The sequence below is a fragment of the Hibiscus syriacus genome, unplaced genomic scaffold (assembly GCF_006381635.1).
Source record: "Hibiscus syriacus cultivar Baekdansim isolate YM2019G1 unplaced genomic scaffold, ASM638163v2 tig00110114_pilon, whole genome shotgun sequence".
NCBI lineage: Eukaryota > Viridiplantae > Streptophyta > Magnoliopsida > Malvales > Malvaceae > Hibiscus > Hibiscus syriacus.
Window position 1 is genome coordinate 1,063,306 of NW_024062594.1, and position 13,568 is coordinate 1,076,873.

Here is a 13,568-nt window from a genome sequence, read left to right on the forward strand (position 1 = left end):
ATAGCTGATGTGTACGGTTAGTTGTATAGTTAAGGAAACTGTTAGGAACGGTTGTTAGTTGGTTAGTTGTTGAGTAGTTATAAGAGCTTATGTAAATGTTGTAAACTCTTGTATATAAGGAGTGTTATAGATCAATAAATGATATGCATTATGAGTCAATAGTTTGATGCTATAACTGCATTCTCACAGTCATTAACCAGTCTCGGCTGATAAGCCAAAAGAGTGTACAAATGCGCGGTAGCCTCCTATACTGTGCCAACCCTTTCCAGAAATTTGGGCTTTACATAACGCCTTCCCCCATTTTCCTACATCTTTTATCTAATTGAAAGATATAAAATTCTAACATGAGTCTAATGTGAATATTAAATCTAAAAATTTAATCTGCATATATTCTCTTTTTCATGTCTTCTTTTTCTCTCCTCTCAAGAAACCTAAGAAACTAGTAGATTAAGTAGTTAGATTGTTACACAAGTCAATCAATTCAACCGCAACTTTTATGACCAAAGATCTCGAGAATTCTGTCCCATTGTATTTTGATCTCATAAACAAGAACGTAAAAGTCAATTTTTTTTTATAAAAAAAATAATGCTTATAACACCATAGTCCTAGTATTAAAAGTAAAACCTTCCATCTTTTTAATCTATATAACGATGAATGATCAAAATAAAATTAAAATATAATGTTGGGTATGATTTTGAAATAGAAAATAATTAGATGACTAAAATAGAAAAAATGATAATCAACGAACTAAACTTGTAGTTCACCTTATTTATTTTTGTTTTGTTTGTCTTGTCAACTCATCTTCAAGGATCAAGAAAAAAAAATTATTGTTTACATTCATCTTGGATTATATTTTTTAATGATTTGATAATGCTAAACTTTTAATTTTTTGCTTTATCACATTTTATTTTTCAATAACATGAAAGACCCAATAATGATGTCTTCGTTTGATTGGTTTTAAGAATAAATCGATGGGTTATGGGTAACAAGTGATCATAAAGGAAACTACTGGTCGTCGTAGTGGATAACTCGAATTGGTCAATTTTAATTCGACTTTCTTCTGAATATAATTTTTTAAAAGGCTACTTTTTCACATAGTTACTTAGTTAGTGAAAGAAATTCTAGTATGTTCATAATCTTTTTAATTATTAAAAACATACATATATATTACTCAAATCTAGAATTTTAAAAAAGAAGAACACTTTTTTAACTATTAAAATTACTTAATAAATTTATATTTTGCTAAACTAGCCGGATCTTTAATCATCAATAATTTAATTTTTCATATATCCTTAATTTTTTTCTTTAAATTTATCCCACTATGCGCGCGTGCCAAATCTAATAATTTGTAAAAATGTGTTTTTATTATTTGAATTTAATCATAATTTCATTTTGTTAATATTTCAGTAATCAAGACCTCGTCTATTTTAACAACATATGAACTCCGTTAGAATATATATATCAACTGCGTTACACTTATGGAGGAGTACTTGACCGAATTTGAATATTATATTTTCTTTATTTTTATTCAATTTTTGTTCGAGAAATTTTATTTAATCTAATCTGAATCGGTTGTTGAGATAAATTGTCATAGGCAAACTTAATCTAATCTCATCCTTAAAAATTAGACTCGAATATAACTTCTCTGGAAAAAAAATTATCCTATAGGAGGATATCAAAAACGCCGGATGGAAGAACGCAATCCAGCATTGTTCTTAAAAACCCCAACCCGATCATGATTGTTTAGAAAAAATAATCGTATAAGATCATATTAAAACCCATTTAGTCCGGATCCCATGCCCATTACACCATGCTTGGATGGGAGGACATGTTGGAGAATTTTATTTTTGGATCTTTATATTCAAAGCCTATTTCTCTTTTAGTTTGGTCCTTCCGTGAGTAAACGAGCTCTTCTTTAATTTTATCAATCCGCATTAAGAAACAAATTGTCTGTTATTATTATAGAGAGCTATACTACATAAAAGAATATTCAATTGCGATAGTAATTTAATTTTGACTTCATGGCCTAAGATTGAATATTTATAATGCGGTACGCAAGAACTGGCATCAAGAAAGAAAGATACAACGAGATGCAGGGAGACTAGATGAGGCCTCTCTGTTGCAAAACCAATCAGTGGCTGTGAGGGGGGCAAGGACCCTGTTGACAAAAAAGCCATTGGTATTGCAGTTAATTTACTGATGGAATTAAAACCAAAAACCTACAACCCCGTGTATAAAGCCAAAATGCTGGCACCTCATCATCAGTTTCATCCACGATTTCATCCTGTCATTTCATTTTCAACCTCGATTTTTCCAAGGCGCTTGTCTGCTTCTTCAAGCTCCTGTTAAGCTGAATATCTGAAAAAAGAAAACAGAGAAATAAAAAAGATGAAACACACTTGTATTTTCATCTTGCAGACAGTCATGAAGTATATAGCAAATTTAAAGAGCAATCCCAGTACCTGTTGCCACAACGAACCGGTGGAGTCCCATCGGAAGCACTACCATTGCCAAACTGGAACCTCTCTGCGTTTTGAATGTAATTCTTTGATGTTCTAATTAAGAACCCTGAATTATCTCTTGTATCACTGCCAGCATCGGCCACTGAGTTCATAACAAATCCACTCCTACATTGAATCTTATATCTTTGGCTAAATGATGGATTATACGTTTCACCGCCGGAATCTTTATCAGGTGTGATATGTATTGCATTTAGTGAAAGCCTGCGCTCTGTAGAAGATAACCTTGAAGTAGAAAATCGACCTTCGCTTTTCCTCCAGAACTTGGGACTCAAAAATTCTGCACCAGGCAGCTTGCAACATGTGTTATCTGGGGAATCCGTGGTTGGAATCCTACCACTTGAAATAGCCAAATCATACGATATTTCATCTAGAGCCATCTCCAGACCATTTACTCGTGTCTCTAGAGAATTGATCCCACTTTGGGAGCTCCCAATGAATTTCTAGAATCAAATACAGAAAAATAAAAGCATTGTTCGTAAAATTACTCAGTAGCTTCAAAAGAACAATATGAAATTATATTAAGGAATTACCCTTTGAAAGATAAAGACTATGCAAAGTAAACTACCTGGAGGAGGTTCAATAGATTGGATTGCTGGTCTTCAATCTGAGCAAGTTGTTCACGGATCAAAGACAGATCCTCCATGTCTTTGAGATTCTGGCCAACATCTAGAAATGCATTCCCGCCACCAACATCTAAGTTCTCATTATCATGAAAAGGAATCACCCGAGACTCTGATCTCAAACCACCAAAATTCTTTACTTTCTCATCATGGACCTTGACAAAGGGTACACACTTTTTGATATTGTCATCATATGAAAATGGAGATTTCTGCTCGGAGATTTCAATCTTCCAATTAGACGATTTAGAGCGGTCCAGCTTACCAAAAATCGACGAGTTACCATTCCTATTGTTACTCTTCATTGGAGTCTCTTTCTTCGCAGCGGACGCATTGGAAGCATCAGATGGAGGGGACCTGCTCGTGGGGACTACTTCCTTTGATTGAGGAGTTCTAAAACCAACATAATTGATATTTTTTGCAACTGAAGGAAAGCATCCAACGCTACCATTATCTGTTCCCTCGATCAAAGCACACAACCATAAATGATAAAAGCTAATAGTTTATAGCAGTGGTTGTCAACCATAAATGTTCTACAGCCGCACAATAATAGCAACCCTTAAATTTCCCAAGTTTTAAAGTGAAACTTGTTGAAGAAATTGATCACTCACGTTGAAGAAGGATCAAATTTTTGTATCTTATCCCAGGAAAACAAACAAACAAATGCAGTTCCCAGTAAATCAAACTATTAAGGGTATGAATAATGATGATTAATTTCCAAATATCAGATAATTACAAGGTAAACATAATTAAATCATTATTATACCTACTAAAGATGAGTCGGACGTTGAGGCCTCTTCATAAACTTCAGAGACATCCTTCCACAAATCCAAACTACGATTCATAGTTTCCCGGACAATCTTAACCTGTACCAACAAAATTTATCAAAACGATGAGCAAAATTCTTCTATTTTTCATTTTTTTTCTCTACTTTTTCCCTTGTCGGGAAAATATATATTATTAAATGATTACGGAGTAAAGATACAAACGGATGCACCTTATCAAACCTCTTGTTCTCAAGAGCAGTCACACACACCGCTTTATACTCCGTCGCTAGCTCTTTCTCCGCCATAGCCACTGTCCCTAACGCCTCAGCCGCCGCCTTTCTCGTTCCCCAATCTTCGTTGCTCAAAGACTCAACCGCGCAAGGCACTAACCAATCCAAGACACCTTTACTTCCGGCACCGCCAACGCTAGCAATGCTTCCAATAACTCCGAACACAGCCGCTTTCGCTTTGAAACTTTCGCTCCTCAATAACCTCCCCAACTTCGGCAACACCTTCTGAAGCTGCTCCGTCTCGGGATCCGGAGCCGCCTCAATTGCTGCCGACAAACACATCGCCGCTCCGATCTGCGAGTTAACGTTTTGCTCCACCACGAGCATTTCTATCAAAGGCTTCGACAGAACCGAAAACGGAGGCTTCGTGATGTGAGACGACATTGCGGTTGTCGCCTCAACGCAAGCGGATCGGACGGCGGAGTCGGGATCGTGGAGCCGGCGGGCGAGGGTGGAAATCATCTTAGAAAGGTGAGGAGATAGGATTTTACCGTGCGAGTGAGACATCAAAGTCAAAAGGATAACGCATTGCCTCCGAACCGGAGCCTTGGCCGAAGCGTCGGTGTTGTGAAGGCAGTTAAGGAACGGAGAGATGCAATCGGCGGTGAGGTTTCGAGCGATGGACTCGAGCTCAGCCGAAGCGAGTGCCAGAGTGTCGCGATCAGCGAGCTTGTTGAGGCAAGTGAAAATGCGTTGTTTGAGATCGTGCAGTTGCTGTTGAGAACTCGGCGGTGACGGATTCTTGAAAGACATTGTTGCTTATGGCTAAGTATTGATTTTTGCGAAGCTCTTGTATATTGCATTCGAGGAATAGATAGTGGGGGTGCGAAATTGGCGGTAAAAAAAAGGGTGGTTGTAGGAAATTGCGGCATGAGAGGAAGGGTTTCACTTATATATAATTGTGCCGACGCCAATATTAAACGTACCTATATATTGAACCGATAAGACCGGATCAGACCGATCAAACTACTTTTAACCATTATATAAGCTATTACTAATTGGTTTATTGTTAGAGTGTTTTTAAGTATAAAAGTCAGAATCCATCCAATAAGCTTAATAGTTAAAATAATTTTATTTTAAATATTAGATTTAAAAAATCACATTTATAAATATATACTATCTATAATCACCCAAATTATTTTAAAAAAGAAAATATAAAATAAAAAGAGTTACATAAAAAATATGTATAATTAATGTGTTAAAAAGATTTGATTCATAATTTAAACAATAATTAGATCCTTAATTTTTTAAGTCAAAGATCTCACGAGCATAATAGAGATATAAAGAGTAGTTGCCACTGCCAGCTTTATATCGTAGACTTAGCCTAATAAAATCAACTACACTTGGACCGTTAGCATCATCAATCAGATAAGAAATGATATTCTACAGCTTTAGCTTTGGTAGTTCAAAAAATGGAATAATCTCACAATAACATCAATGTTATTGTTATTATTGTTTGAATGATAATTATTGTTGCATTTTATGATTCACAAGACACTTTCGTTTATTTATAAAATTTAATTCGATAATTAATAGATTAATTTCAAAAAGAAAAGGAAAATAAAAAGGATGAGTTTGATTAGAAGACACATGGTAACATGAATATTCCAACTGTGATCATTTTGACTTATTATTCATTCCAAAGTATTTAACCCTTTCATTATTGTTTTTTTTATTCTCTGATTAAATTAAAACCCCATTGTTTATGATATATAGATAATTACTTAGGGGCTATTTGGTTCAAGGTATATCTCATTCCCCTGTTTGATTTGCCAATATTATTAGCCTCGATAATATTTTATTATCAACAGTAGATTTTTGGGATATATTACCAGAAATGTGATTACTCCATTCCTTTAGGTATTGTTGGATTACCGGCGTTTTGGACTAAAATATCCTTAATATTTTTTTCAAAAATATCATTCTTCTGTCGTTGAATAATAAAAATTCTACGAAGGTTAAATTATAAATTTATCCTTAAACTATTTTAGATTTACAAAAAAGATCTATAATTAAAATTTTATATGAAGTTCAGGGGTTAAAATAAAATTTTACCATTTCATTAAACATATTTATCTTTTTAATTTTATAAAAATATATATATATAAATTTTATGAATTTAAATTTTTTAAAGAAAATATATAAATTAATTATAGTAATATTAAAGTAGAATTCAAATTATTAAAAAAATAAATATATAATAAGGACAATTTGGTAAAATATACATTCTAATAATCTTTTATTCATTTAGCCAAATATTGTAATGTTACATTCTTGCTAAACCAACCAAATATAAAATATAATATTTTCAGTAATCTTATTTCCCGATAATTTTTTATTTCTTTTGATAATTTTACATTTCATGAATCAAACACATCTTAATTATCAAAATTGAAATTCTAATAGAAGACCCACGTGACTAACATCTACATAGACATGAGCATGTGCTAGGATCTAGGGTTAACAATTAAAAGTAAATCTAGGCTTAAGGCTTAAGGCTTAAGGCTTAAGAGGTACAAAAGTATAACTTAGCTGAGAATATAATGTAGAGCATGTGAGGGGGGGGGGGTGAAGAATGATGGAGACAAGAAGAGTTCAAAGTTCTGAACACAACAGTAATCACGTGACTCTTAGTACGGTGTGGATGGGCACAATTCACAAATATGTATAATATTGGTTTAACTATTATTATCTGATATAGTAATTAAATATTATAGATTAAATGCTGTAGAGACTAATTATAGAAGTGATCTTCATAAATTAATTTATTCTCAAACTTTAATATTCAATTTTCCAATTTTATATAAAATAATAAGATGATATAATTTTAGAGACCAAAATATTATTTAATCCTTAATTATTTGTTAAGAACGGGTGATAATCAGAGACGCGTGTGAGGTGATGAGATCATCATCATGTTCATGGTAAGTTTTGAGTTTTAACCCCCCACTAATTTTGGGATTTGAAACAAAGCTCAAAAGTAACCCACTAATTTTGGTAATTGACGCCTTATCCATATAATTGAGATCTAGAAATATTTTTTAAAATAAATATATATACGTTAATAATATATAAATTTTAAATGAAAGTGACATAAATAAAATTTAAAAATATACACTATCAATAAAATAAATAATTAATCAAAGAAAATTAAGATTTTAGATTATGATGTGTGTTATGTTTTACGACAATATAATTTAAGGTTAATTTTAAAAAATTAATTTAAAATATTATCATATTCAACTTTAAAGTTATATAATTTGAATCATTTTTAGTCACAATTGAAAAAATTACATTACGTGGTTTAGGATTTATAATCAGAAAAATTATATATTTTGTAATAATTTCAGTTACAATCGAAAATGTTACGAATAAAATAATATTTTTTATTTCAACCTAAAATATTATCTTGTACAACCTGAAAAATCACACTTTTAATAAAATTTTCAGTTGCAATCGATTTATGTCATTTTTTTAAAATTTATATTAACAAGTTGAATTTTAAACTTCTCTGTCCATCGCCATATAAAAATCTAGGGCTTGCTTCATCTTTCAAATTTAGCTTTGAAATTAAATATAACATAAATATTTTAGAATAATATGATTATTTTAAAAACATCTTAAAAATAATATGATTATTTTTTAAAAAAAATATTTAGTCAAATATTATTGTTGGTTTGGACAACTATAATGCATTAGGATTAATATGTAGTTAGATCGGTGACAATGTGTTATCATTGACATGGATATGTCAAAATCAATATATAGGTATGTGATGGGATTGTCTCTAATCATAGGTGTAATTGAACCAAGCTTCAACGAACAAGGATTTGTTTATGTTCGTTTGTTTGTTTTTTAAGGTGTTCGTATTCGGTTCGTTCTATGTTCGTGAACATGTTCATTTATATGTTTAGAAATGTTAATTAAACAAACAAATATAAAAAAAATTAAATGAATATGTTCGTTTAGCATTAGTGAATTTGTTCGTTTATATGTTCAGAGATTACACATGTGCTCAATTTAGTTCATACCTTCACTAATATTTAAATTGTAATAAAAAAGAGAGAAGAAGAACCAAGTAAACAAGCATATATGTGAGTCGATAATTGAGCTTATTTGTGTACATAAACGAATCGAACACACATATGTTCGTGTTCATTTGTTTATTAAATGAACTCAAAAGAAATTATTCAAACTCATTTATTTAGCTTAATAAACGTATATTATACGAACAATTCACGAACAGTTAATCGAATGCTCTGCTCCTTTACACTTTTATCTCTAATAAAAATGTCACGTCATCATCATATACTTGTTTGAATTTTCAAATTTAAATATCAATTTGACTTAAAATAAAGCTCATATATTAAATTTAGAAATTCGGGAAAATAAATAAATACTAATTTGCATGAAAAATCATATATTTTATACCCAAAGTTGAACTGAAGAGAATAGGAACGCGGTGGTAAAAGGTGGTGATCCACACCAATATACGATAAATAAGAAATGTTTATTTAAGCATGGAGGAGTCTCAAGAGGGGAAGTCTCACGTGCGACAGTCTAATATACGGTTAAAAATATAGAAACGTAAGACTGAATGAATAATGGCGTAATCTTTTCATTGATGTTAGGAGATATAAATAAGCTTACACGAGAATCATTTTGTTACAACAGAAAGATATCTATACTAAACTAATAACTAAAGAATAATAAGAATAAGTCAATATTGTTAGATATGAACTGAATATTCTATATTTTAGGAGAATGAGATAAATACAGTTAAATATATTAATTTAATTCTCTATTATGCCCCCGCAAGTTGGAGCACCTTGAGGTGAGATCAATCTTGTTTAATAAGTCATGAAAACGTGTGTGGGGTAATGGTTTGCTAAGTGCATCAGCAAGTTGATCCATTGAAGAGACATGAGTGACTCGTAAAAAGCCATCTTGAACTTGTTCGCGAATGAAGTGAAAGTCAAAAGCCACATGTTTCATGCAAGAATGGAAGATCGGATTGGAGCAGAGGTTTGTTGCACCCACATTATCACAATAGATTACCGGTTGTGAGGATGTAAATCCAAGTTCACTAAGAAGAGAGGTTATACATCTCACCTCAGCAGCTGTTGATGCAATAGATCGATACTCTGCTTCAGTCGAGGAACGAGCTATGGTTCGTTGCTTCTTCAAACTCCAGGATAACGGGTTTCGTCCTAGGTAGACAATATAAGCACTAGTGGAGGTGAAGTCATCTTTGTTACTAGCCCAGTCGGCATCTGAGTAAGCATGTAGGGCTAGAGACGACTGGTGATGTAATATGATGCCATGATCAATGGTACCACACAAATATCGAAGAAGTCGCTTGACAGCATTCCAGTGTTCGGTAGTCGAACGATGCATGTATTAAGATAGTTTGTTGACTACATAGGCAATGTCTGGACGAGTAAGTGAGAGATATTGAAGACCACCAACCACAGCTCGAAATTCAGTTGGGTTAGTAAGTGTTGTCCCAGACTGAAGAGTGAGGATGGGAGAGATGGCAAGCGGAGTGGCGATTGGTCGAGCATCAATCATCTTTGTTCGAGCCAGCAAGTCAGTAATGTATCGTCGTTGTGAGGGGAGAAGACCGTGAGGGCGAGGAATAACTTCAATACCAAGAAAATAGTGAAGAGTGCTGAGGTCTCTAAGTGAAAAGCGATGAGCAAAGACCGAGATGAATTCCTGGACTGATGTTGCATTGTTACATGTGATGATGATGTCGTCAACATAAACAAGTAACATGATAGTTATACCTTTATCATCAAGAATGAACAAAAAGGTGTCGGCAACTGAGTTCAAGAAGTGAGATGCAAGTAAAAACTGGCGAAGTTCATTGTACCAATGTAACACCCCCAACCCGTACCTGACCCGGATACGAATCTGTTGTGTCACATTAACATTTCAAAACATTTACTTGTATAAAATAGTGAGTAATTCAAAACTTTTATAACATATAACTTATTCAAAACGTTTACAGAACTATTCAGAGCTTATACAATATATTCTTTTGAATACATGCCAACTAGAACTTTATATATTAAAATACATATTATTCACCTCTCTTCTGATCTGACCTTCAGTAAGGAGAACTGACCTGTCTTGCTCCATATTGCTCTTTATTCTTCTTGAAACCTATATGTAAATCACTTACACGCTAAGTCTATGACTTAGTGAGGCAATAAACATATAATGTAAACTATAACTTGTAATCATGCATGGACAATTACTGCTATCACATCATACCCAAACATATATCTATTCATATATCAAATCCACACATGCATATAATTATCTTATTTCCTATCATTATCATATTATTATCATTCATATTTCTATCTCTTGTTTATATAATTCATTATGTTCATATCATATATCTTATAACATATACAATAATCATTAACACATATATATCATATCATATAATTCATATCACAGAACACATATATACATCACATACATTATATTCAATGTTATCTCTTATTAGCCCATGTACACATGTGAGAACTTAAGGTATGTGAGTACATTGACGTTGTGCACCACTATGCTGTCACCACAGCTCGTATAAATGTCCCAAAGGACCTATCCAGAGGTCATAAAGAACCTCGACAACTGTCCATAGGTCCCAAAGAACCTATGTAAACTATCCATATGTTCCATAGAACATAGGTATATTGTCTATATGTCCCGAAAGACATAGGTAAATCTGTCCATATATCTCGAAAGACATAGGTAATTTTGTCCATATGTTCCGTAGAACATAGGTAAACCCTCGAATCTTGGCATGCCAACTATACTAGTAGCTCTCATATTATATGACATGGGCATTATCATTTGTAACATTTCATATCACTTATTCTTTCTCTTCTGTCACATATCACATGTATGTGTACCCATATATCTCATATCATATCACATGTATCACAAATGCATGTATTCACGTAGATCGTTTCGTATGGCTTATATCATTTCTCATATTTCATTATTACGTATTCATTTCATTCTCTATGTCCTTATCACATAGCTTATTTCACATTCATATGTCACATAACTCGTATCACTTTGCATGGTTTCACATAAACATATATATCATAGTTTATTCACATATCTTTCCCATATATACATCACATAGCACATATAAGCTCATATATCTCATAGTTCTTTCACATAGCTTACTATCATATTTTCATATCATATGTCTTATAATAGATTCTTATATCATCACTTGTTTCTTTTCTACCTATTCACAATCATACTAACATATATTCACACCTATCATTTAACGTATACACTCATATAATCAAGCATACATACATTTCATGTCATTCATATTACTTAATGTAATCATGTAACATACAATAACATTTTAAGAGTTACTTCTTACCATAGTAACTCCGTCACTGGCTCATCACAAGCCAATTTTCTTCTATAACATAAACACAAATTAAATTGCACTCACTTGTTCCTCACTTACTATCAATTACTCCTATGGCTTATTTTCTCTTCTTGATCAATTATAAACTTTCAATCATTACGAAACTTGATCTCGATCGATATCTACACAATCGTGTATACATATTAGCATTCTAAATACTATGATTCGATCCTTGATTTCTTAAGCTATAAGAAAGATCTACTTCTATTTTTCCTTTGAAGTTCATCAGTACACTCTGTAGTGTATCGATGCACTAATTACATTTGATATTTCAATTTCAATGGGGGTGCATTGATGTACTAATTGTGCATCGGTACACTCATGGCATTCAATGTTTCCATTTTTAAGGGGTGTATCGATGCACATTGAATTATTTATGGAGTTTGCCCTTGATGCATCGGTACATATTGAATGTGTATCGATGCACACTAGCCCAGAATTCCATTTCGTGCACGAAAATCCACTCAAATCAACTCAAATGCTTCATATTTCATCCCCTTTCATATTCTTAACTCATATACACATGCTTAAACCAATTTATATCCATATAAACCATCTTTAACCTCAAAATTCTATCCCTCATATGTAACTCAAAAATTATACCAACTTTGCAACATGTTTTAATTTTAATTCTATATCTTCTAACTTCTTAATTAGGACCTTGACAAGTCAAAATCAACTTCAAAGTCTATTAACTCCTTCTATTTCAATAATTCACTTAAAATCTCCTTTTACTTAATCTCTTATAGCTTGTTCATTTTGGAGTTTTAAGTCACCATAAATATTCCCTTACTCTTTCTTATCACTCAAGAATCAAAAGAAACCATAAAATTGAAGAAACAAGCAAATTAAATCCAGCTCACCTTATACATGAAGACACGAGAGGAAGAAGAAACTGAACCCCATCTCTCTAGACTTTTCTTTCCCATTTATATGTGGTTATATCTTTTATAAAGAGATAATAAAAATCTTTCTTTACAAAGACCAATTTACCCTTACCTCCTTACATATTTACCAAATAATCCTCAAAATATTCCTAATTAAGTCTCTGAACTTTCCAATCTTTAGAAATTAGACTTCAAATTTCCAAAACTTACATTTAAGTCACTAGTCCTTATTTTGAGATGTTACAAATCTCCCCTCCTTTAAGAAAAAATCATCCTCGAATTTTCACTGCACACATCGATAAGAACACTACCTATACATATCTTCTAATGCTCTTTATACACATTCGTTACTTTATACATTCATCTACTATCTCTTATCATATAAACAGTAACCCAAAATCTCAATCTATTTATGTCTTTTCTCTCCTTCTATTCTACATTTTCCTTTGACCATTTCTAAAATTTTATATAATGTCACTCATCACGTAGACAATAACATCCATTTTTATCACTCAACCTCATAAATCCATCTCTAATTACCTTATAGCAATTACCAAACTTGTTTTCCATCATCATTTGACCAAGAACACAACCTTAAATCTTCTTTAAATATGATTAAACATTCTTTAAATATGATTAAACATACACTTTAAAGAATCTTTTCACATCACCTTGCACACTTTTCTTACTTCTATATCGAAATTATCATTTACACTTCCATATAACCTTTATCGTATATTATCCTTTAAACTCAATCATTTTCATTTCTTTATTTCATTATTCCTTTATTTACTCAAAATTGAAATCTCCTATACACAAATCATATCTTTCCTTTTGATGTTTACAATGCTCTTGTCCTATCACCTATACTCATCTCTATGTACTAATCTTCATTACATCCTCGTAACTTTGATAATCCAATTTACTTATAAAGAACTTCATCTTTATCATCTCTTATACTTGTATTTTCCTTCCTCAAAGCTCCATACAATTACTTTTCTCCTTATCTACATTATA

General features: G+C 32.2%; 1 protein-coding gene across 1 annotated transcript; it reads right to left on the reverse strand.

The window, feature by feature from the left end:
- Positions 1-2,009: 2,009 nt before the first annotated feature.
- On the reverse strand, positions 2,010-5,148 carry LOC120215243 (TORTIFOLIA1-like protein 4). The gene is made up of 5 exons (XM_039212971.1): positions 4,137-5,148; positions 3,906-4,005; positions 3,088-3,593; positions 2,463-2,962; positions 2,010-2,358 (listed from the first exon to the last, which is right to left on the reverse strand). The coding sequence occupies exons 1-5, from the start codon at positions 4,947-4,949 to the stop codon at positions 2,346-2,348; spliced, it is 1,932 nt and encodes a 643-aa protein (XP_039068902.1). The 5' UTR covers positions 4,950-5,148; the 3' UTR covers positions 2,010-2,345.
- Between the last annotated feature and the right edge of the window lie 8,420 nt (positions 5,149-13,568).